General features: G+C 35.1%; 1 protein-coding gene across 9 annotated transcripts in view; it reads left to right on the forward strand.

The window, feature by feature from the left end:
* PPFIA2 (PTPRF interacting protein alpha 2) overlaps positions 1 to 26,938 on the forward strand; it is a 287,306-nt gene that overhangs the window by 177,359 nt on the left and 83,009 nt on the right. For 7 of the 9 annotated variants that reach the window (XM_058023311.1, XM_058023314.1, XM_058023313.1 and 4 more), the window contains 2 exons: positions 5,622 to 5,786; positions 15,420 to 15,494. In XM_058023311.1, the coding sequence (XP_057879294.1) occupies positions 5,622 to 5,786; positions 15,420 to 15,494 (240 nt within the window). The remainder of the gene's footprint in view (positions 1 to 5,621; positions 5,787 to 15,419; positions 15,495 to 26,938) is intronic. The other 2 variants (XM_058023315.1, XM_058023318.1) reach the window with 1 other exon arrangement.

Consider the following 26,938-nt stretch of genomic DNA (forward strand, 5'->3'; position numbering starts at 1 on the left):
ATCATATTTCTATTCATTATTCTTATAAAACCCCTTTTCTTCCTATTACTTTATCATTATTCAATCATTGCATTTTCTTTGGTGAAACCTTGGTTTCACATATATGTGATTTCTTAAGGTTTTGGGTTGCTTGCATTTTGGTTTCTGTGCAGAAGGACAGACATGGGACCCACTGCAGTAGTTGGGCTGCAGCTTTATTTTTTCACAGAAAAATTTTCACTGTTGATTAACCAGTGTAGCTGTTGGAGGTCACACCACTTGACCACAGGTGAAAAGTGGTTTCCATCACTGTGGAACAATGCTGAAGAAAATCATTGATTTTGTGACTGATTTTAGAGGCAGTCTTCAACATCATGTCTGCTTATTTTACTTCTCTTCTCTGCTCACACCAGAGATGGAGATTCACTGAACAATGTGAATTCTAAACATAGACTGAAAGAAAATTTGGTTTTTCCTGTACTGGTGATAAATTCTAAACTGAACCTCAATAGAGAATTGTCTTCTTAGAGGGTTACCTCATTCCTCTAAGGAATACCTTAAGCTAAGTCTGTCTCATTTCAGTAAAAGTCTATTCTTTCATGTTTTCTTCAGTGTATTTAATTATTCATGATTCTCCTTTTCTCGCCATTACCATCTGCTGATTCTTTAATGTCTCCATTTGTTATCCTGCTGTGAACTTTTTCTAAAAACAAATGTGTCAAAAATAATGAAAGTTAAGATAAAATATTTTATATTGATTAAAATCCAGGTCCTGTAATAGCAAACTCCACTGAGTCACTCTAATTTCAACTTATTGAGACATCATTTCTTAAAATGAGTGTTTAAAATGAGTGTTCTTTCATTTTCTATAGATAAATCAGTGTCCATGTAGTCATGATGGTATGGTGTAGTAGAGCAGAGTAAGTTATAATCTACACCAATGTAGTTTGTACCATTGATTCTAACCATGCTAAATTTCTGTTTGACAGAAATTAACCACTTTCATGATTGCTTTATAGGTGATTCGAGAAATAAAGGATGCTGGGTATATTCTAAAAATTTTCTCCTTTTATGTTCATTTAGTTCTAATGAACACTTTAAAGATGCTAAATTCATTCAAAAAATATGCACTAGAGCATTTTTCAGTCTTTAAATTATTATTTTTGTATTTTTTTATGCTTATAAAAAGCCTAGAGTTCCAGAAATTATCCTATTTACATAAGATACAATTATCATCACAGCATCTTGAGCATCCTAAAATTTGCCCAGCATAAAACTCACTTGTCAGATTATTTCATAATTCATTGTCAAGCTTATGCTTTCCAGTAGGAGAAGCATGGAAATGATGCGTGGGTGATTCTGTCCTACCTGCTGCTCTTGATCTTCATCTTCTTTTCTCTGCAAGCTGCCTGTCCCTCTGAGTGCTTGACAACTGTAACAGTTTGACAGTGTGAGGGAGCAGAAAATGCTCAGCAGCCCATGATCACTATTAATGCCAGAGTTGAGCTGCAACTTACTGAAAACCCTAAAGCTGTTTCTAACAATTCTTTTGTAGTTTAAATGAATTACCATTGTTGTTACAATGTTATTTCAATGAGAATATCTTGTGCTGTTCTCGCAAGTATTCGGAATATTAATTCTTGAACTACATATGTGGAGGAAAGTCCTCAGCATGCCCACAAGTTATTGTGATTTCCTTCAGATGTTAATCATTGGTTGGACACACCATCATCTTCAATGTCAGTCTTTTATGTTTACATTCCCTTCCCCCATCATTGTAGCCCTGAGACATTTCATTATTCTGTCAGCATTGTTGACATTTCCACTTGCCAGGGAAGCAGGGAAGATCTTTTTTTAATATAACTACCCCTTTTTTTAGTATCATTTTATTGGGTAAAAGTTAAATAAAACAGCAGGTATTGTTATATGTCCAAAGTAGGGCAACAAAACTGGTGAAGGGTCTGAAGAACAAATCTTACAAGGAGCAGGTGAGGGAGCTGGGGGTGTTTAGCCTGGGGAGAAGGAGGCTCAGGGGAGACCTTATCACTCTCTACAGCTGTAGGTCAGGGGGGGGTCAGGCCCTTCTCCCTCGTCAGGCAACAAGTGGTAGTAGAAAAGGAAATGTCCTCAAGTTACACCAAGGGAAGTTTAGGTTAGGTGTTAGGGAAAATTTCTTCACTAAGGAGATTATCTTGGTGACTGAATCCAGCATTGGAACAGGCTGCCCTGCTGCTTCAGGGAAATGTTAGTGTAGCCATCCCTGGAGGTATTTAAAAGATGAGTAGATGTGGCACTTGGGTACTTTGTTTAGTGGAGGACTTGGAAGTGCTGGGTTAATGTTTGGACTTGATGATCTTAGTTTTTTCTAGCCTAAACAATTCTATTATTCTGTGAATCTAGCATTTCATCAGAGCAAGGGTCCGGGGTTTGCTATCACGTTCTCAGTCACTGTCAGATGTCCTGCCCCCTTAGGTTTTTTCCCTTTCAGCAGAACTGAGAGTGATGTTTCACTAAGAGACCTGGTTAATAGTACTCCCTGCTCAGCTAGTTTTGCAGTTAACAGTGCTCACAGAATTTATGAAGAAATCAAGATTATTTTTGTTGAAAAGCAAAAATAAATTTTTACAAATGAGAAACCTATGTTAGCATGCCTTCTTGAGCATTCCTAGAGCTGATGGTAAGGAAAATTCCAGTGTTCAGAAGTAGTTTCCAGAAGAATGAGTGACTGCAAATGCTTGAGTAAATAGGAACAGAACAGAAAAGGTATGAAATGTTCAGAAGCACTGCTTTAGTTCTCTATGGGTCTTTTGACACAGCTGTGACAGTCTGTATACAGCAAAATAGGCAACACAGCATTTTGCACTTGATTTATGTAATAACTATGAAATGTATGCAGACATTGGAATATGTCTTTTTCTAGTCTGAAATTATACTTCTCAGCTAAAAACAAGCTTAGCTGTTGTGTATGTTAAATGGGTGATTGTCACTGGTTTAGTACTATGTCTTATGTGTGTTTCTGACATGGCAGTAAGGTAACCTAAATATGTTATTGGTAGCTCTGCAAAAGGCTAGAGTGCTGTACTCTTCATCTCAAATAGCAAACTCCTCCTCAATCACCCCATTAGAAATTTGAGTTCCCACCACTCTGCTCAATTCTTATACTTGAAAACATTGTTTAACTTGTTTTGTCTCTTCATCACTCTCTTTGATCTCCATTCTGCCTTTGCTTAGCAAGTTTCTTGTCTTCTGTCCATGCTGACTTCACTTTCCCTGTTGGGATTGTCAGTGTGAACCAATTCATAATGAGCTTCTGGATGTATGTTAGGAGGTTTTATGTGTGTTCCTTATTTATCTCTCTGCTATAGATTATGTGTAATTCCTTCTGCCATTAATATTTTTCCATGTCTAGATTTCCATGTCACCATCACTTTTCTTCTCTCCTAAACCAGATTTTTCCATTTCCCTTTTCAACTAAGTCTTGCATACAGGCTCTCAGACATTGCTGATCATCACAGCATTTGTCTGCAAGATAAGTCTTTTAGGGTAGTAGGACACCATATATGATAAATTTGCTCAGTTAGGCCAGAAAAGAGGTTTTTTAGATTTTAAGGTTTTGTTACTCTGGACTGGTTTAGTGGGTGTCAGTTTGAACGTTAGACAACTACAGACCTATGGAAGGAATGGTCTTACTAAAAAGTCAACTGTGGATCAATGTCTTCCCTTTCTTCCCAATTTCTTCAGAAATCTGTAGCCTTTTGGCTGGATTTAGAGTCATCCAGATGTAGCTATGATGCAGGGAAAGCTTTCTGCATAAAGAGAACTGATCAGGATGAGCCAGGCTCTAACAGAATCAGCCAGGAGGTGGAAATGACTGTGGGGAAATCTAAGTGCACAGAGTGGATTAGAGTCAGATTCTGGCTACCCCAGGGCTATGGAGTGGGTCAGAGTTAGGCTGCACAGAGAAGGAAATATTGCTCCTTCACAGACTCTTTCAAAAGACAGGGTAGAGAGTAGGCTGAAGAATTAGAAATCAGCTATTGACTTACTTTCCTCCAGCTTTCCCCCAAGATAAACAAGATGGCCTAGAAAAGCCATGATGATACAAGAATTTAGACCAAAATTCAGCAATTCAGTTCTATCTATAGATAGCAGTTAATTGTTTAAGTACTACTATGAGCAGAAATATTCTGTAAATATTTGGAAAATTTTCTGATCTCATTTAATTTGCAAACTTCCCACAGCCCCACACTGAATTTTTGATTGCTCTATCATTAAGAGGTCTCCTCAAATTTGTGTGCTACTTTGGACTTCCTCAAATAATTAAAAATCCACCTATATCTGCTGTTAGCCTTTCAGGGATGAGAAAGTGTCTGAATTTCTTGTTCATTTGCATTTGATAAATACAGGGCATGAGTTGGATTCAGAAATTACCCTCCTTTCTCGAATTGCAGAGAGTCATTATAACTCTCATTGTATTAACGTTGTTCACATATTCCTTCACTACTTTTTGTGAAGAATATATTGTAGCATAATAACCAGGTGCAAATCCTGACACGAGAACCATGTTTTAAACAAAGATGACACCAAACCATAATCATTCTTAATCTGATTTATTATTAGCATACTACTATGTCTAGAAATTCATGTAAGAATAAAAACATTATGTAACTGAGAATAACTATGGATTACAGATAAATAATTGTATTTACTAATAGTAGCTATATTAAGACCCACATCAAAGGAGAAATATTAAACAATTGTCCATGTAACTTTCAGATTTCCAGTTCAATGAGTTGGATATAATTGTTTATTGTAATTACAATACATTTAACATGCATTCTGATTCATGAATTTAGCTACCCTGATTTAACCTTACAGCTAACCAAGTCTCTTTAGTGTTCAGGTACTAAAAACGGCAATGGTAGCGCTATGAAAATAGACAAATAAGGAATTTTCTATACGATATCGACATATTTTAATTTTTCCTTTAACCTCAGAATAACAGTGGAAACTAAATATAAAATGTGTTTACAATATGTTATTTATGGTGTATTTCACAGGTTTTTTTTGATTTCTCTGATTTTTATTGTTGATTTTTTAATACAACAGAGACAATATTTTAAAGGATGTGCTAGTGACAAGCAACATTAGCTGTGACAATTCTAATGAATTGTTTAAAAATCTAGTAGAATATACTGTTCACTACTACATATTTTGTTAAGCTCCTTTCAAGATAAATTGAAAATATATTACAGTTAGGCTGAATGAATTGTAAATTTATTTAATATTTTTGCATGATTCTTTAGACTGTCTTTGCATTTTTGGCTGTCAATAATCATCAATTACTATCACAAATGATATGTAAATATCTAATTAATTTAGTAAAATAGTGACCCTATGCTTAATGATTTGTTGTTCTTGCTTTTCATAGCAGAGTTTTAAGTGAAATCATGAGTGGGTATTCTATTTTTCCACCTATTCCATCTACTTTAGAAACATGAAATATTGCTAATAGTTCCAGAAATCTCTCCTACAATGAAGTTGCCAGGAAGACTGCTGTTTGGTATCATGCACTTTGTAGTTAGAGTTTCTGTGGCATTTAGGGGCCCAGAAATTAATGACTTTTTACTTCAATCCCACAGCTGTTACTGGAGCATTTGGAGTGCCTTGTCTCAAGACACGAAAGATCCCTGAGGATGACAGTGGTGAAACGGCAAGCACAGTCTCCCTCAGGAGTTTCCAGTGAAGTTGAGGTCCTCAAAGCTCTGAAATCTCTGTTTGAGCACCACAAGGCTTTGGATGAAAAGGTACAGTATGGTAAAAACTTACTGAATACACTCTTTAACTTGCCTAATCGTGCTTTATGATGCAGCAGAGCAACAGTACAGTTTGTTGCTCCTTGGAATAAATCCTGTACTTAGAGTGTTTACAGGTGTCCAGAGAAATATGGATGGTAAGAAGTCATGGCCAATGGCTGTAATGCACTCGAGGTCACTTCAGCTATCTTTTATGGACAATAGAAATTACTTTTCAAAATAAGCAAATCTCACCCCACCAGACATGCTTCTTTTATTTATACTAAATAAAGATGACCCTGTGGGATTTATTTGGTGTAAAGTGTGCTTTTAAGTTATGGCCATGAAAATGTGTGTATATCTCAAATTTTAAAAACACATAGAGACATAGAATCAGATGTTCCTAGCTATATAAGGGAACTTGGCTCTTAGATACTTTTAGGAGGAAAACCTCCTAAATTTCAAAGATCTTTTTAGCCTTTGCTATGTAATGAGAGTGATCCCTTTTCAAGTAGGATAACCTAAAGTAAGTAGTACATTCTTCATTATCAGAGGTGATGAAGGGCCTGCAGAATCAAGGTAAAAACCAATGATAACTGCATCAAGTCATGCTAATGAAGAGGATCTTTCCTGTGCTGGAAAGACTATATTCAAAATGAATGAAACTTTGTACAACTGTGGATTATCACCTTGAGTATTGCGTACATAAATTCAGAAATCCAATTCAAGTCTAGAAGCAGTATGCTTGGAAGGTGATGTATCTGAATTGGTAGGTGCCTCAAAACTCCACGTGCAGGGAGCACGTGAGAAACAGGGCTCATGAGCAAAGAACCTCATCCCTTATGGGGACTCTTTTGGCTGATTTGCTCATTGCTGCTGCTGAGTTGCTTCTCTGTTTGAGAGGGTTGGGTAAGCAGGGATGACATTGTGCAGAGCAGCATCTGAAACCATTGACTTGCACAGATGAGTTGTATTGTACAGGACCAGTTTAATGGTCTCACAGTAACAAATTTAACTTCAACTTTCAGAAATATACTCAGAAAGTTGACTTTATTTAATGAATGAGGCAGCTGTAGATATATAAAAATATATAATAATATATATGTATGTCATTGGTAATGAAAGGATGAGACAGTGTGGGTTGTGAGTCATACTAGGTTAACTATCAGCTTTTCAAAATTGAATAAATCTAAGGAACTTAGACCAAACAAAAACTTTAGATATATCTTTTGGGTTTTATGTTCTACTCAGATATCATGAAAGCATTTATAAAGAAAATCTAGAAAAGGAAATATAATGACTTCTAGCCACTGTAATAATCTTTTGGATGTCATTAAGACTTTAAAAATCCTGTATTATTAAAAAGATCTTTTGAGGATTGATGCGGTTTATGCTCTGAGCTTTGATCTTTTATCCAGCACTTTAAATATTGATAAAACTAGGGTAGGGAACTCTCTAACTTTTATACTTTTTGACATTGTTGTGGATAAGTAGGAGAAACTGTAAGAACTAAACTTGAAATTGATTCCGATTATTCAACAGTTGTGTACCTCTTGCACATTTTCTTTCGTTAATGTTTTAGTATTTTGGTAGTATGCAGTTTATTTTACATCATCTTTTGAAAACTATTGTACAAAATTAGATTCAAGCTACATGTAATGTTTTGACTTGCATTATTGAAAAATTTGACCAAGATTGTTGAAAATTCTATTCTTACATTATTTAAATGTTACAGATTAAAATCAGTATTCAGCATGTTAAAAAATTTTGGAATGACAAATGTAGGTATCCTATGTATCTAATTGATTCCTGTCCCAGTGGTAATCACAATTTTCAGGATAGAAAAGTTAAACCATCTGCAATCATATTAAAAGAAGATTTGTTCCATTATAAAACAAGTTTTAAAATTGGTTGGTCAAAATTATTTTTTCCGACATACTGTTTACCTTGTGTGGAACCTTTTTTATTTTTATGCAATAAATCATATTTTTGCTATAAAAGAATAAACTATACTATTTATATGTTATTATAAAACAATCTGAGATAAGTCCAGTAAAGTTTAATAAATTATTTTAAAATAATTTGTTATAAAACCAGCACACATTATTTTCAAGGACAAATCCTATGTAAAAATGCCTGGTTTTGTTACAGTGTCTCTGGAAGGATTGGATCAAAGACATTGCATATATCACCCAGATACTTGATAATATAATGCTTTCACAAATTGTCAGTATTATGCTGATTTTTATTTAAAAATAATGAAATTAAAAATTACTGCATGCACCCAAATGTGCTAAAATTTTTTTTATGGCATGTGAGTCATACATTCGGCATGGTGACAGAATAATTATGTAAGTTAGATTTGTTTGAGACTCTTCAGAAATAAGATATCAATCCACCTATAAAAATGCATTGAAGCTTTTCAGGGATCAGTAGAACAATGTGGGTTGAAGCTCCTCAGAGACATCTGGCCCAACCTCCTGCTCAAAGCAGGGCCAACTGTTTCAGGTTGCTTAGGGTCCTGTCCAATAACTTGGCAATATTTGTAGGCAGAAAACCTATTCTGGTGTTTCACCACCCCCACTGTAATTTTTCCCATAATACCTATCTGGAGTTTCTGTTGTTGACTGTTGCACTGGTTCCCTCTTGTCCTGCAAAGTCTTCCCTTCCTGCATCTGCAAGAAGAATCTGGCTTTATTTCCTCCACATCTTCTGGTTAGCTGGTTGTAGACAGCAATTAGATCTCCCACAAACCTTCCCTTCACTTTGAGCAGACCCAGCTCTGTCAGCCTGCCTTGCATGCTGTGTGCTCCAGCTCATGGCCAGCTTGGTGGGCCTTCATTGAAATCTGCCAATGTTTTCTACCAGAAAGCCCAAAACCAAATGCAGCCTCAAAAGTCTGGAGGGAAATAATAATTTTCTCCAACCCACTGGCCAAACTGTGTATTGGCTTTTTTCACCACTAGGTCTTTTCTGCAAAACTGCTTTCTTTTCCTGAAGCCTGCCTTTTTCCCTCATGGGTTATGCATTTTGTGGCAATGGGACACCACACAGGCTTTGTCTCACTGATCCCAAATCTCTGAACCTCACAGTCCAGTCTGTTTATGATGCACCATGGAATCTATTTCACCAATTCACATCTCACCAGTTTCTCTAGGGATAAATTGAAGATCTTGCAGAAAACCTCAGTAAAGACAAAAAACATTGTCTGTTCTCCCCTCATCCATGGAGCCAGTCCTCTCATCACACAAGGCAGCAAGGTCGGCCAGATATCATTTCGCCTTGGCAAGGCCGTACTGGCTCTCCCCAATCACCATCTTGTCCTTTGTGTGCCTGAAAATGCTTCCTGGAAGATTTGCTCTATAACCTTCCCTACATTTCCTGGGTCATTCCAGGATAGCTCCTGTATTTCATGAAGAAGGACAAAACATTTGTGAGTTTTCTACTCATCAGGCATCTCCCTGACTTGTGATACTTGCAAAGCTGAGAAAGGCATGGCAAAGTAATCAAGTAATCTTGGCATTTGTGCACGAAGTTAATCTACTGCCTTTGACTTATGTATGTTTTGTCTTCCAGTATTTGGGTAATGCTTCACTTGCACAGACTCTGCTGCTGTGCTCAGAGGAGACCTGCAGACAGACTCTCACAGTAAAACTGAGGAAAAAAAACATGATTTATGATACACTGATGTAACAGCAATGTAAAACAGTACCCCATCAGAAAATGGCTCACAAAGCCAAAGTAGGTTAATGGATAAAGAGTAATAAAAACTGTCAAAAGGGCACAGGAAATATATCATGATCCTTTGCAAATGAATAATGCAAATTTTTCTTTAATTTTTTCTTCACAAAAAGAAACTGTTGACACTAAAACTATTAATGTAGTTGCTGCATTCTTGGAAAAGCATAACTAAATATTTTCATGAGAAGTTTTGCCCTTTAAACTTATAAAAGTATGAAGAAAATCTTAAAATTCTTCCTAAATGCAAATTTTCTTTCATGTTTTCACTTCCTACACTAAAACATCTTGATGTGTTGTAACAAGCTCTGCCACAAAACTTGACTGATCATGAAAGGATTGCTACATGAACAGTACAAGAACTACAAAACCCTCCTCATTACTATAAGAAGATGCAATGAAACCTACTAAGAGATTGGAAAGTTAAAAATAAAATATATCAGTTTCTAGGCAGGTATGCTTAAGTATAAAAAGTATCAGGAGTGATATCTTAACCTATTTCAAAGTCTATTGACTTTCTATCTATTACATGAAGTCTGGGCTCTGCCTTTACCATTTGTCCAAAAGACAGATCGCCACAGAGAGATCACAGCTGTGAATGCATTATTCTGAGAAAACCTGGCTGTCACTGCAGTATTTTCAGAGTCTGACAGCTCCTTCAGGATCCCTCTCGTTATCAACGTGCCACAAGGCTGGAGAATGAAAGCTTGCCATGATCTTCCCATGAGAGAGAGCCAGTCCTGTTTGGCTGAACCCAGCAGGTACCTTGTAGTGAGTAGGGAATGGTAGGAGTAGGGCTTTTAATCTTACCCCATTATCTTCCAGTAGAGATCTTAGTAGTGCCAAAAAAAGAGTCTACACAGACTGGTTTTGCACTTTTAATGTATTTTGTGAGAATTTTTACTTTAGAGCATGGGGATAATGACAGATTTAATTTACTTTAGAAATTTTTATCATTATATGTGTCCCTCAGAAAAATCTCATTGTGTCACAGCAAATAAAATTGATAGCACACTAACTATATTCTTTATTATTACTAGTATTATTGTTGTTATTATTATTTAGAAATTTATTTTGACAGAAGCTCTATATATTTTCAAAAATATTTGTATATCTAATTATTCTAACATTTTTATAAATAAAAAAAACAAAACACAGGTGCAGTTCTGCTAGCAATTCTAAATATTCATCATGGGAGAAGTTAAATTCAGTGACTGTTTTACCTAAGTGTAAGGTTAAGTTATATCTCAAAGACAATGAGAATTGTTAAAAAAATGTGCAGTTTTACACATTGGAACTTAGGAATGATTTGGGCTAGGACCAATATGAAGTTTTGACTCAACATTTCTTATAACCTTTGTTATTGTATAAGTCAGGTGAAATTTGCAGCAGTATTCATAGTCATGCATAACTCCCTTCAGTTATTCACCCTGTCCTTCTTAATGCTACAGATCTCAAACACTTCTCTCACTGCTGCTAAGTAGCTCATACCTTTATTGAGGGTTTTTTCCATGCAGTGAATAGTTGTGGAACTAATGTAAGACAGCACTACAAAATATTTTGTGATATTATATAAAAATATGCATGGAATTGTTAATAAAAGAGCAAGTGAAGAAAATATTTCCTAGAAATCGTTAGAGCTGAATGAAAATAGAAGCTCATGCTAACTTCATGGTTAGAATAGACATTGAGTAGGTCAGGAAATACATAGTCCTTATATGCAATTCAGGAAGAAAAAAAGGTAGAAAAATTATTGTGTTACTCGTGCCTTTCTGTAGTTCTATTTGGCTTCTAATATCTATCTGAACATGTTTGTTGTCCTGCAGACATTTTTCCTATTTTACTTTAAACTTTGGGTTCAAATTTTAAAATATGCATTTAGAAAGAAGAAAGAAGCAACTTCTCCAAACCCAGTTTTTGGTCGGTGTTGTAAGAAAAATGTCCAGTTGATTTTCACAGTGGAAAGCAGCTACCAGATGACACTGTCTTAGCTAAGAAGCAAAAGCCCACTGGTTCTCTTGAGATTAATGGCAGAAAAGTATATTTAATATTCTTGCAAACTAAATTAGCCTATTTGTGTCAGCATGGTCACTATCTTTTTATTCATTAGCAGGTAACTAGAAGAACTTTTGCTCAATAGGCTGTTCATGGGGGGAAAGTGATTCAATGCCAGTGTGCAAATGTTTTTTAAAAAGCTCTGTATGGGCTGCAGATCTGAAGAGAATAAAGAAAGAATTTGACACCAAGCAAAAAAGTGGGAAGCAGTTGCTAGGAGACAGAGAAAGATGGGTGATATTTTGCACTGACAGCAGTGCTAACATGACATTGACTATGCTACATTTAAAGATAATATGGTTGCATTTAAAAGCCAGAAGAATACCCAGTCATTTGGGCATATGTTGGATACACCCTCTAGCATGGAGAGAGCAACTCTTTTCTGCTGTGTCTGTGACATTACAATCATAAAATCACAAGATAGTTTTGGTTAAAAAGAAATAATTAAAAATCACCCAGTTTGCACCCTCTGCCTTGTTAGGGATATTGTTCACTGGACCACGTTGCCCTAAGCCCCATCCAAACTGGCCTTGAACGCTTCTAGGGATGGGGCATCCACAGCTTCTCTGGGCAGCCTGTTCCAGTGTCTCACCACCTTCATAGTAAAAAGTGTCTTCCTAATATAAAATTTAAATCTGTCCTCTTGCAGTTTAAATCCCTTCCACCTTGTCCTGTCATTACCTACCTTTGTAAAAAGTCCTTCTCCAGCTTAGAAGCCCCTTTAGAAACTGGAAGGTGCTGTAAGTTCTCCCTAGAGCCTTCTATCCTCCAGGTATTTGTCCTTTAAAAATGTTTATGATAGCATTTCTGTTAGATCACTTGACATCTGATTAGCCTTACTTTGTGAAACCTTTTTATAAAGCTCTATCATGTGCCCAAGAAAATAGAAATATGTTGAAGAATCATGTGAAATTTAAGCAGAGTAACTTCTGAAGTGATCTCACTAAGATAGTTCTTATTAACTATAGTTACTCACTTACTGTCACTTCCAGAAAATAGAAAACAGTATGCCAATCACTATTTGGCATTCAGCATATGAAAAAAAAAAAACCCAAACAAAAATGGTCAGATAAAAATAGTTTGCATTTGTTCCAGTTCCTATTTTCTTTAACAAGATGGTGACCCAGAACAGCAACCTTTCCTGTGTCTCTGAGAAATGAGGATGGTTCTGTTTGGGATTTTTTTTTCTGTAAACATAAATTTGAATATGGAATCCAATTAAAAATGCTTTGCAATACATTTTTGTATGACTGAGAAAGAAATGTAAAATGAGAAATAATATTACAGCTTTTGGGTTATAAACCAGAGCAGATTTCCCCTTCAGATCAGAGCGCTGATGTAACTCTATTTTTTTACTAATAGAATCAAAGATTTCCCTCAATTTTAACAGCTGTTATTTATGTTTGAAAATGAAGAATTAGTTGCCTTTCCAATGTCACTATGGCAAATGTGAATCTGAATTTGTTGTTCACTGGTCAGATGAAAGGGAAAAAGGCTTTCTGTGCCAAGGCAGAGTTGTTTTCAGTTCCTTTAGCAACTGTTAGATTCTGAGAACAAGTAGGAGCCATCAGACTGCAATTTCGATTAGGTCATTATAACAAAAAAGCAGTGTATTAACTGTGTACCTGGGAGGAAGGCGAGGTAAGATAAGGGGAGGCAGGACAAAGGAAACAACTTCCAGCTGTTGCTCTGTCTTACACTGGTAATGTTCAATGTTGTTGACAATAGGCCAAGAATGAAATGAATATAATAGCTCGACAGCCAGAATAGAAACACTAATTATCTACCTAGTTTTGCTGAAGTGCCATGAGAAATTGTGTCTCCAGAGTTGTCTGTTGTTTAGAGGCAGTGTTGTTACAAGCTTTAAAATGGCTGTATAAAACCCACTGGGATTCATTTCCACAGTGCCACAGGATGTAAAGTTTAAAGATAATTCTGATTCCAGCTCCTTGTAGAGCTGTGACATCCTCATTAATCTGGCCTAGCCGGTTTGCAAATTCTAGCACAATTCAAAGTGAATGTCAGTGTTAGACATATTATAATGTAATTTTTTAACTACATTCTCCATTATAAAACACTTGGCCTTGAATACATGGGGGTTTCAGAAGAAAATTCAATTAAAGTTGCCAACTTATTGTATTTCCTTTTGACTTTTAACAACTGACTGCTTGTGAATTTTCTCTCAATCATTTTGTCCCAATGCAGCACTTACAGCCAAAGGGATTGAAGCCAGAAATATGATTGTAATTTTTCCAAGTTTTTTTTTTTTTTTTTAACTTGTCTGGGTTTTTTGTTAAGATGTTGCTATATACCGTCTCCCATTGTGGAGAAGTTGAAATCAGGCCTCTTGAAGACAGGTCTACACCTCTTGCTAGTTGTTTCAATAAACTATGTAAAGAGGAACAAAAGCCTCAAAGTACTGCATAAAAACTACATTTGCATTTTTTAGAAAGGTGAATAGTTTTATTTTTAAGTGTTCATTTCCTGAATATGTATTTCAACTTTAGATTTAGTTTTAAAGTCAAGTGAACGTGCTGTGTTAGTCTTGCTAACTAATTTTCAGCTATTAAGTCTAATCCATTCTTGAAATATAGGGATCCGTTTGCAAAATCTTATTTCTATCTGTAGTAAATGAAAATGAAGTGTGTAAGGAAAGGTCATATTTATTAGACTAAGAGCTATCGCTGGAAAAAATATGAAAGTGTTAGGACATATAGAACTCTTTTAGGGATCTGTATTTGTCGAGGATGAAAATGTGTCATGTTTCTTTGTAAATGAAAGACAGATTTTGTTTTGCTTTATTTTCCAGCTACATCTCTTGGTCTAATAGAGTATGCTACCTTGCCCAGCAAAAATTGCTGATGGCCTTAAACATCTGTGCATCAGCAGCTGGAGCAGCATTGCTGCGGGGCAGCTGGAACGTGTAAAGAAGTATACCTTGGGTGTTGACTGATTAGCCAGGTTACAAGCTCGTTTATTGTGAGGTGCCTAACGAAGTTCTGTAGATCAGGATTGTCACAGGGTCCCTTAACAGTTGGGAGAGAGAGTCACACACAGCACTGGAGTCATTCAGGTCTGAGTTGCCTTTGGTTGTAGCGGGAGACTGCAGCTACATTGCTGGCTTAGGTTACGTGAGCTACACCAGCTGACCTCAAATCAGCTGAGATTGTGTCTTCAGACACATTTACTGTTAATTTAATATTATCTATTAATAATCAATAATGAGCAATAATTAAAATACTGGTAATGATAATAATTGAGATCATAATCATCCTTGGAACAGAATAGGTTATTCATGAAGCTGGTACAAACATAGAGGAATTTCCTGCTTATGAGAGTATACGTTGTTTATGACTTTTTGCAAAACTGAAACAAATGCATGATGATATAAAAGATCTCTAGTATATGGGCCTGAAGGCAATGCTACAAGTTATTTTTCAATGAATTTATTACATTCAGTTACTATAAACAGATTACTTATCTTCCATGGAGTGACCTTAAAACATCTGAAAATGGTTTTTTTCTTTATCCTTTGTAAAAGATGTTTGTGAAAGTTTTATTTTTATGCCTAATGTGGTCTTAAAATATTTTCATTTGCTGTGTATTCCATAAAATTACAGGCAGACTGTGGAACAGCAGTGTGGCATTTAAAGTTTGACACCTATTTTAATGGGTTAAGTTTTCCTGTAGTTAGGTTTAAATGTTTACTACACAGTATGTCTCATGAAAGGGTGCAACACACATGCCTGCAAATGGAGTGGCAGGGCATACAGTAGAGCATATGGCAGATTATATAATCTTTAAAGACTAATAGAAATTACGTTACTGCACATATTTTGATTTTTCTTCTAGGTAAGGGAACGACTGAGGGTTTCTTTAGAAAGAGTCTCTGCACTGGAAGAAGAACTAGCTGCTGCTAACCAGGAGGTAACATAAAACACTTTCTCCCCTTTTGAGATTAAATTTCTAATACTCTGTCCCATGTGTTCCCTGTCACTTTCTTCAAAACTCTTAGAAAAAACCCACAATAACACAAACAAACAGAACCAAAATGAAACAAAGCTAAAGAAAAATTACATTGTGAGTAGTCTTCTCAGTGAGGCTTGTTTAAGGTGGTTGTAAGATTAATACAACCTTCTGTTTACTGATTTATTTCCTCCCCCTCTTCCCTTGTGAGCAAGCCAAAATCCAAGCGCTAGTAACAGATTCCCAAATTTCTTATTGGACTTGAAAAAGGAGCGAACCAACAAAAATGTCAGATACTATAAAGAATTCAATAACCTGAATTTCCATTTCACTATAAAATCAAGTAAAACACACACAGATGTATATATACTCATTATAGAAATGTTAGCATTGAAGTATTAAGGGAGGATTATGGATGACTGTGAAATGTAGGTTTGTCTCTTCCCTTTTAACTGCAGTATATCATGGTGTACTCTGGTGCCATGTAACTATTGTGAACTTGGACAAGAGAGATTTTTTCTCCTGCTGAAGACTGTTCTCTTTTGTTTGAAAGGGTGAACAGCAAAACCTGTTTGTATTGAACAGCTGTATACTACACACATACAGAAAGTTTTCACCCTAGAGAGATGATTTTGAGGTCAGATAATATAAAAAATGGAGTCTTCTGGTGACTTTACCATTCCCCTCATGTTCTGAACCCACCTGACATGTCCTTTTAACTCTGTTAAAAATGAGCAAGATAAGCAAGTGAAATTAAAACTATTTTAGGTTATGGCCATTTTATGGTGTCATTTTATTCAGGATTAAGACAGAAACTGAAAGAAGCCACAGACAAACTCAAATGCTACCTAGCAGTTCTTGAAAAGTGGAATACTCACAATTCAGAATAATGTGTGATAGAGACTCCTAAAGGATTTTTTAACTAATTTAAACTGGGTAAGGTAGTTTCTTAAAGTTACTTCTTAAAAGCAGGATCTTCAATTAAGATATTAATACTTCTTTTTTATAAAGTATGATAAACTATAAACCTATTAATATGATATTTTGATTCATCCCTTTTCTCTCTAAAGTAACTGTACTTTACCTGTTAAAAATTAAGATTCTTGTTTCAGAAGGATCCAGAAAAGTTGTGTTCAAATAATATAGTTACTATGTTGTGTATTCTGTTACTTTCACTAGCATTTATTAAATATCAAGCAGTCCCTTTGGTCAGTCAAGCCAACTGAGATGCATCTCACTCCTCCAATCCCTCCTGCTCATCATCCAATTAAATCCAAGTTCACTTCTCTGGGCATAGGACCTGGTCTTTAGAGAATTGCCTGGCTATTTGGAATTTTTAAAATTTAATGAAACTTTTTAACAGTAAGGAATAAAAGCATGCACAATGAAATTACATTGAAATAGGACTTCTGTGGCTTTTCCTGCCCCAAATCCTTAGAAATGTTGAACAATGTTTGTGTCTTCATGCCACTGAAGATATTTAGAAGGACACTGAATCAGTCAAGCATAGCATGACCACTAACACAATCTGAATATTGTTATTCCAGTTTCCTATGAGGGACTGTTGAAGCTGAAAAATAATTCAATGAAAAAATAATGAAAAAAGAGTGAGATGGGAAGAGATGTGGAAGAGAACAAGTGGATTATTTTCAAACAGTTATGTATTTAAACAAGAGTTCAGATAATTTTCTCACAATTAGTTATTTGAGTAAGACAAAATTAATTGGAGCACTGCAGTATTTAAGTCTAGATTTATGCTAAATTCCACAGTGAATACACAGGCAATAAAACACTTTAAAAATTTATTGTATTATATATGAAAATAAGTGGGCTAAGTTTCTAGGGGAATTGAATATATGGTTTTCAGTTATTTCTGTAGTCCTGTCTTGGTGTCTGTTTTCCCAGGAGAATTAGTATTTTCTTTCGTGCCCATTTTCTCATACTTATTCTGAGTGTATACTATATTCAGGACTGTATCTAAACATAAAATGATGACAGTAAATTGGTTCCCTGACTTAACAAATTATGTTTAGGTGTATGACAAGTAGCAGATAAAAAGTAGCAGAAATGTATATGTTAATATATTTCCTCTTCTTGAAAGCTTGTGGTTGTGGCTCTGATGCAGCAAAGGCGAGAAACTGCAGACAGTCCTGAGTACTTATTGAAAATGTTCTTAAATTAACATAGCCCCAAAACAGGGAGAGAACAACTGCAGTTCTCCGTCATTGGGTGGTAACTAAGCTCTCATTTAACAGCCTTTGTGGCATATTACACACATAACAAAGGGAGTGAAGTCGTCTGTAACTGGCAAAGCTGATTTCAGCTCTATTTGCTAACAGTCTTGCAAAGCACTTAATATTGGATAGGCAATTGCAACACACCTTGAACTCTAAACCCCAGAGAAGTTGGGGTGGGCATTGGACCTGTAGGGGAACTCGGCTCGTGTAGCTAATGTTTACATGTAGTTACACAAGGGGAAGAGAGAAGGGTTTTCATCTTATGAGCTTATATTTTATTAAAGCTTATATTTTATTAAGGAGTGGATTAAAAATTCTTTGAATATATGTTTTCCTAGGGGAAGAGGTTATTTGACTATATATTTTACTTTGCTGCAGCTGGTTAGTGATTGTGGAGGGGGCCATTGTACGTAGCAGCAAACTGAATTGCTGTTAGTAAGTTTTTGTGCAGACAGGGGCAAGATAAACTGCAGTAATAAAATTCCACGTTCATCCTGCTTTTTTTTTTCCATTTCTGCTTACACTCAAAGCCATTCCTAGTTCACAACTGGACAGGTCCTGATCATTATCTGTTGCAGACAAGTTGAATAGAAGATACAGTTAACATTTTTTTAGATAAATTTACCTTCTGTTTTTAAATAAAATTACTGTTAAGCATAGCTACATTTTCTTACCCCTTAGGTGCTTTTAAAATTATGCTGGTTCTCATCTTCTTCCATATAACCTGTGATCTCTCCAAATAGGTATATTGCTGAGGGTTATAATTTGCAGTTAGATATTAGACAAGATACAAGTGGGACATCCAATAACAAAGTTCAGTGGTATAATAGTGTTCTTCTGTGAATATTTTTCAAGAGAAATGTGAAGTTTTTCAGTGAGTGTATGAATATTTGCAAAATTGAACAATGATCTGCTAACCAGCTTCCTTTTTACACACTAATTTGAGAAGAATGAGTCTCATTGGCAAGAGAAGTGAATTTATCTTCACAATTTTGTCATTCATGATCTTATTGAGAATTAACTTCAATGTTGAAAACACTGAAAAGATACCTACTATTGTTCTTTAGCTTTAGAGATACTCCTATTATCATTACAAATGTGAATCTTTTTTAAAAGTATGCTAAGCTACACATGCAAACAACACACCAAGGTTAGCCATTAGTGCCATGTATTCCCAGGAACCCAAGTGCTAGCAGCTTCCACAGCTCAAGATTTTTACATTATAGACGATGACCCATAGTGACACTTTTAAATCCATTTCTGCAGCAATGTGCAGTGTTAAATGACAACTGTTGCCATTTCCATTAACAGATCTCCCTGTTACCCTGAGCCTTCAACAAATAGTTAAAAAAAACCAAAACTACCTTTAAAGCTTTTTTCCAAGGCTTTTTTTGTAAAAATCAAGCATTATACATAATTAATACAATAATGGGATTTTTTTTAATGTCTGTGATTCCTTTGCCCATAAATTTTCTCCTGTTAATTTTAAACAATCATCCATCCCTTGCAACATCTTTATGTGCTAATAGGAATCTTATGATAGGTGGCATTCCAAACCCCTGTTTTGTTTCCAGTTGGTATGCTGGCTTTTCCATCTCTCCTCATTAGTAGAAACCATGGCATGAAAAAGAAAGCTTTACTTACATTCATTACCTCAAAGGAATAAATGGAACTTTAGGAACCCAGAAAACGTTGGGACTGTAAAATATAAAATTGCAGAAACTACTGATTTTACTGTATATATATCACTGTACTACCATATGTTTTTCCTCAGCATTTGTTGCAATTGCCAATGATATTTCCAGATGCCAAATAACATTATACTGCCTCTGTCAACTGACACAGAGATTATATTTTAAAACACTAAGGCTTCATTTTAAAGCCTTATTGTTACAATTGCTGCTACAAAAAGTTCCTTGAGTTTGAGGCTAAATTTAACTCCTGGAGCTCTCAGAGATCTTGTAGGCGTTTTGGATCGTAGTTCACTGCTTCATGTAACTGGATACATTCTCCTGTTTAGGCAATGGGTTTCCTCCTGACAGTGGGTCAGTTTATTCATTAGGGTACCCCAGTGCTAATTTTTCAGCATTTATGAAAGCATTCATAAATTATTTACATGACTGAAAAGAGAGGATGGTTTGAAATTTCTGATTCTTTATGTTCCATACCAGAGACAGCGGAAAATATCCACTTATTCATGAAAGAACTTCCAAATACCATGCTAATTGCCAAACTTCTGCTCTTCAGGGCAAATCAAGAACACAGTAAAAAATGCAGTAAAACTGTTACAGCTGAGAACAGTTTTGGTTCTGACCACGTGGGATGCTTCAGACATGACTATGGTATTGCTACTGCTAATGAGATATTCTGTACTAGTTAATATGTATATGCATTTCAAAGTGAAGTCTTAGCTAAGTGTGGCTTGTCCTTTTACCCTTGGTTGCATATGAAAACATATTTCTGTGAAATCATATTTCTAGATTTTTCATTATTCCAGCTAGGTTAAGGCAGTTTTTACAGGGGTTTCTTGGCAGCCTTAGGCTTTCTGTGTAATTACATTTCAAAGTGATTTTTGGAGTAAAAGTGTTGTAAAAGGAATAGTTTCCCAGGAAAAATAGATATGCATTTCTTGACCATATGATTTATATAAAATTTAATCAATCCACAATTTAGAAATTATTGCTATCAAAACTTTGGATAAAATTGGGTGGAAATCAGGGACTTTTTTTTTTCCTGAAGGCCAGGCTGATGACTTATATCTGTTTCTAGTGACTTCAGGCATACATTTCCTCGCAAAGAACCTGAAACAACCTTTCTCTCTAGTACCTTCTTTCATAGCACCATACTTTCTCAGAATGGTGCAACTGCAAGCTTGCTACTGCTTTCTGAACTCTCTTCGACATGTTATTTTTTTATTTCTTTATAAGCTATAGATTTGCAGAGGTCTGACTCTGAAGAGATATTCTTTGTGCTCTGAACTTTAAATGTCTATGTAAATGTAGCAAAATATATCTTTTCTCCAAAGCTACACATAATTAAAAGTCTTGATTTGAAATGTAATTTTAAATGCTATGTATAATTGCTTTTTAATCTGCCTTTAACCTTAGCCATCTCATTGAATGTTACCTCTGAAAAAAGTTATTGTTGCCCATAAGTTTTAAATGTGGCAATGATGCAAAATGATGATTTTTTTTGGTGATTATTTCTTATTCTAAATACTTTACAGCATTAATTTATTTCTCTACACATTTCAATTAGTATGTGTAGCATGGCAATTGAATAGATTGAAAATTAATACAGCAGCACTACAGCCTTCATTGCCTAATTTTTTTAAAAAGTGGAAAAGACCTAAGCACAAGAAATAGTCAGCCAAGTTGTCATAACAATTTCGTTTTATGTCCTCAATTAATTCTAATCTGAGTTCTCAGAGGAAAAAAAACCACCAAAATCCTTTGTGAATATTGAGAGCAGCAGGATTGATTTTGCATTGCCTAAACCTTTTTTCACTAATTTTGTGTTTCACTAAAATATAGAGCAGAATAGGTCTAAAATGCAATACATTTTCCAGATAGCAACTGAAGAACAATAAGTTTTATTGACATATTTGAGGTGAAGCTCACTACTGCATTTGCAAGAGTGGTTTCTTAGTACAACTTCCATAAACTTCCACCACAAAGTCTTCAGATTTTGGCTACTAAAAGAACATACAGTTTCTACCATGACAGCGGATGATGATTTTGCAGATATTAGTATTTTTATACAAAAATCTTAGTGAATTAAGCCTATTTATGAGTTTACCACAGTGTAGTGTGTGCAATGCAGAAATTATATATTAAATATGTTCTCCTAATTTGGTCTTCTTCACTGAAATGGTTTTGCAGAGCAGAAATGTGTTGCTGCCCAAATGTCTTAGGGTGTTTTCAAAAGCCATCCTGAAATGCTGTGTTCTCTTTCCTCTCCATTTAGCATGTGGCCACCTGTAAACAAATCCTAAAATACCAGTGTCATGTTCTCACTTTGCACTGTCATTTTGTCTAAGTTGAATGTCTCCTGTGTGTTCTTTAGAAGATACCAGTAAGTAAGAAGGGATATGTGGTCTGTGCTCACATGTTCATGGAGCACTTAAGGAAATATGTAGCTGAAGACTGAAGGTTTTTATTCCTTCACAAAGACAGTGTGATTAATAGTTTTAACAAAGTATTTGATATTGAATGTTTGCTAGCTCGTATATATTTCTTTCTGTATATTTTTATATTCTTTAGAATCTTGTGTCATAAAGACACTTGTTTTTTCTGGTTCTATTTTCTAAATATTCTAAGGTCCCAAGTATGAATGTATTCAGCTGCTTCAGTTTTACTGCTGCTAAGGAAGGATTCAGAGCCTTGCACTGAAATGAAAAATTCTGGCTACTAAAGATCTCCAATGCAATTTTGATTTTTTTTCTCAGAACTTTGTGTCGTGGCTAACTAGTTCTTCTTAATTTTATTTACTTGTAAAATTCTTTGTGGGATTTTTTATATAAAAGATTTGTGACTACAGTAAATCCCAGTGTCACAGATTTATCATTGAAGGGTAGAGTTTTTTTGTGCTTATTTAAAAATACCTTGAGACTGTTTGCAGCCTCTCAGTGTTTTGCTATGACACATCCCTGTGTAGCAACAAGAGCGTACAGACTTTGCTCTTTAACTATTGTAAGCTGTTATTTGCATTAAAGGAAAAGAGAAATTTAAGTTTAGTAAAATAATGCTTAAGGGAGCATGGCAAAAGGTAAAAAAGCAATGTCAGGCTGTGACTTGCTACTTCCTCATTCTTTACTCTTCTCCCAAAACCTGCTGTGTAGCTGTGCAGCAATTGTTTAAATATACATTAAAAGATCAGTGAGATCAATGTTTGAAATATTTTTTTGCAAATCTCTTCAAATCTACTTCATTTTTATGTCTGACAGAAATATTTGATTTAATGAAACCTTGATCCCCCATGATTAGAAACTTGGGTGATTTAATGCCTTGTTTTACTGAATAAATGATGACTGGAGATTAAAAATTCCCCATTTCCTTTAGACCTTGAAGCATAAATTTTCCATAAAATTAGCATCTTTATCAAAATGAGCATAAACCTATTCCAGTATATTCTTTTGTCTGTCTATGTTTTAAAAGCATTTGTTTTATAGATTGCTCATTGTGGAAACAAATTAGGTACTACTACTGGAATAAAAAAATAAGAAATCTAACTACAAATTCTATTACAAATACTCATAGTATTCTTCTGTTTAAATTTTATATTCTCATTTTTTAATACTTGTGGCTTAAGTCTTCAGACTTTTGCCTCTGAGGAGACTGTATTTTTCTATGCATTAAAAACTATGGCCGAATCTTAATTGCAAGTTAGATTGCTGCAGAAATATAAATATACAGTTGTTTATTTAGTAGCAATATATTCAGTCTTCCATACTGAAGTGCTTGTATTGCATGTTTTTAGTGTGATTATTACTGCATTACAATACTCCCAACAGAGCTCCAGTAAAGGTACAGGATGCCATTTTGTGGGGAAAAAATACTGAAACGTGTTTCCTGTTCCATAGCACTTAACAGCATAAATTTGTCCCATGGTGTCCATGGCTCATCCAGCTGTTGATGGACAGCATTACTGTAAAGCTCAGGTACACAGTGACCTGTGCCATAGGTGTGGCAAGCAACAATTACTCTTTTTACTACCATAGGAGCTCAGTAAAGCATCTCAGAGGATTCAGGCTCATCTGATGCTCTGAATATTCTTGCTCCTCAAAGCATAGAGTTTAGTTTGGCTGGGATAAACTGGTTAGTTTTTTCTACAGCAGAAGAAGTAGGGTGCAATACAGGAGTTAATAGGTTCATAAGTATTGATAGATGGACTCGGCTAAATTGCATAACTTGATTTTTGACAGGTTATGGCTGTGGTGGCATCTGTTCAGGTGCACATTCTGTCACACAATCATTGTTCTGAGGCCCTGCACAAATCCTGGTACATTGAATCCTGTCCCACTCCCTGTGCTGTACCCCATGCTTGGGAGTTAAATGCTGGGTACCTGTCCCCTCAGCCCAGATCCATGCCTGGTTTCCTAAAGGAGGAGAGGCTGGGGCTGCAGGCAGGAAGGAGATGACTGTGCTCTCCATGAGGTCCTGCAGCTAAATAACCACAGGACACAGTATTCATCATCAAATAACACAACCACTCTGCAATAAATCTGCAGGTATGGACAGTTTTCTGGATCTCATAAGGTTGAGTTATTTGAGTTATTTTAGGGGTCGGTGCAGTGTTTCATATTAATCAGTAAAGAGGGATCACAGAGCACACTTGACATTTTTGCACAACAGCAAACAAATATATCAATATATGACAAAGCTCTGTGAAGCTGAAGAAGATGCCTCAGAGATTGATAAATAGATCTCCTCTATTTTAGGGAACTACAAAATAGAAAAGCTCTGAGTTTGCAGTACAGATTTTGTGGATTTCTAATTTATCACACATTCCTCACTCAAAGCAGAACAAAGGTAGAAAGAGGGAATAGCATGGCAGCCAAAGAAATACAAGCTGAGAGAACATAGGGATCACACAAGCCACATGTTGAGCATATTTCACAATCATTTGCCAACACACCTGAAAACTCCAGGAGGTTAAAGAAATTGGAAGGTTACTTATATATGGTTGGTTTAGGATTGTTCATAGTCAGCATGAGATTAGACACCAGGATAATTTCAGTCTGGATTTAATGTCATCTGTTTGGCAATCTGTTTAGGGAGCTTAACAAATCAATGGAATGCAACTCTCAGCAGAGCTGATTTCATAAGGTCTAGTTAGCAAATGCCTTATTTTCAACCTATCAGATTCCTAAAGCAAAGAATATAGTGCTTGGGTAAAGGGGTGCTCAGCTGACATGCTTTGTAGGGGTCACTATTACAGGTTCAAAGTATATCCATGAAAATTTTAATGTCTAATGTTTAATTTGCTCACAGTATTCACAGAGTGCCTTTCAGGAGACATCAGAAAGAATATATCATTTCTCTTTGATCTGTTATTTTGGGAATCATAAACTTTGAAATGAATGCTATTTTATCCTGCACTGGAGGTATGAATTCAAGTTTCAGAACATAGCTGGTTATCTTTCTGTCTGTGTCAGCTTTGGGGTCATTTGACATTTGTCATATGACATTTGTCAAATGAGACGTTCAAGCAGACGAAGATAGTTTCATTGCAAGAATTAGACTTGCAATATAGGACTGCAAGACAAAATGATTCTTTACTGTTATTATCTTTTTGCAGATCCATCTTGATGAAAATTCAAAACACATACTCATTTTCCTTTGTTTTTAATCTGCTGGAATAATGTAGTGTTTTTAACACTTGCTCAATGTGCTTCTTTGGAATGATTATTCAATTTTCTGTAAATTTGTTAAATATTAGATGATTTGTTAAGAGCATCTACTAACTCTCAAACCAGGTTTTAAATATTATAACAAGATCATAGTATCTTTTACGCTTATTATTCTCCGTAATAATTTTTAATGTATGGATAGGCCTCACATGCTGAATTTGTATAAAATATTCAAATTGATGACATGAGTCAATAAATAAAATCAACTTTAGGCTTCACTAGGTTCATATTTATTAATCAATATTCCCATTAACATATGAACCAGAAAATGTATCATTTGTGTTTTCCTATTGGATCATCTCAACCCTACAGTGTGCCTGCAGCTCTAAGGGTACTCTGCAGAGCCATAACTTGATTAACTAGAAAGACTTTCAAACAAGGAGCCAACATATGCCTGTAAAAGAAATAAATATAGAAATAATTTTACTTGGAATTCAAAAATGTAAAAAATTTGGTTTGATTAGGAAATGTCAACATTAGTAAATAATAAATAATCTTCATTAATACTAATGCGGACCATCAGTGTAGAGGTGAAATTATTATAAGAGGAGCTTTAGAGGATTTGACTTGGTTCAATCCATAGAAAATGAACCTGATTGCTCAACTTGGCACCTGGAGAGTGTGATTTACGATTAAAAATTTGTACCCCTTTAAACATGTAGAATATGTGGTTACGTACAAAAAGAAGTAAAAAACAAGAAAACATATGTATCATTCCTCTGCATTAGAAAAGGCTGTCATATTAGATTACATTCTGCAATAATTCTAGGATAAAAACATTGTTTTAGAAATTCCAGATACTAGGAATTTCCTTTGTAATTACAAAATAGATGAAATTTGTATCAGAGGAGCCCATATCCTTGATCTTCTCTGGAAGAACCTGGGGAAAAAATTACTACCAGTAGGAATGTTATTGAAATGTATTGAGATGTTGAGTAAAATTAAATGGGTACATTTGGTTTTAACACTTGAAATACAGACTGTTACTCTACTGAGATTCAATTTCAACAGAATGGGAATGAAACTTAAGTTGGGATTTCTTCAGTTTGTACTGGCAGATCGTGGCTTTGATATTGTTAAATTGTAGTTCTAGGATAAGGTTCATTTCCTTTCTGGATATTTCTCATATCCTATTTATCTGTTGTATATTTTCATGTTTTCTACAATCAGTAGCAGAGATTGTGATTTTAATACAGATACTCTGTATAGGAAAATGTGATAAAACTGGATATACATGCAGAATAGTAGTTTTCATAACAGACATGTCCAGTCAAAATAAACCTAAACAATCTCAAATCTCTAGGTGACAACATGCAGACAAAGAATACAAAAATTTAATTTGGGGAAGACTGGTTTTACTCATAGGGACACATATTGGTGTAACCAAAAGAGGAGAACAGATTGCAGTGCAAATAGCTAAACACACTCTTTTTTAAACTGAGCAGTGTTTTTCAGACTGAATTATATACATTAAACAGGGGTTTTATTTTATTTAAAATTAATGTTAATGTTATTTTAAATTAATTTTATTTTAAATTAAATACTATATGTACTAAGAGCAACTACATAAAGTCTTAGAGGTACAAATATCTGTGTACATATTTATATAAATATTAAATATATACATGCATATTACATATACATGTTACAATAACTTGTATATTTTTGAAAAGAATAAACATTATAACCTCTCTCCCAAATCCATCCTTAGCTCTGACAAGCTGGAAATTAGACCCTACCAATGAACTCTGGAGATT

This window comes from Melospiza georgiana, chromosome 4 (assembly GCF_028018845.1).
Source record: "Melospiza georgiana isolate bMelGeo1 chromosome 4, bMelGeo1.pri, whole genome shotgun sequence".
In the NCBI taxonomy this organism is placed as follows: Eukaryota; Metazoa; Chordata; class Aves; order Passeriformes; family Passerellidae; genus Melospiza; species Melospiza georgiana.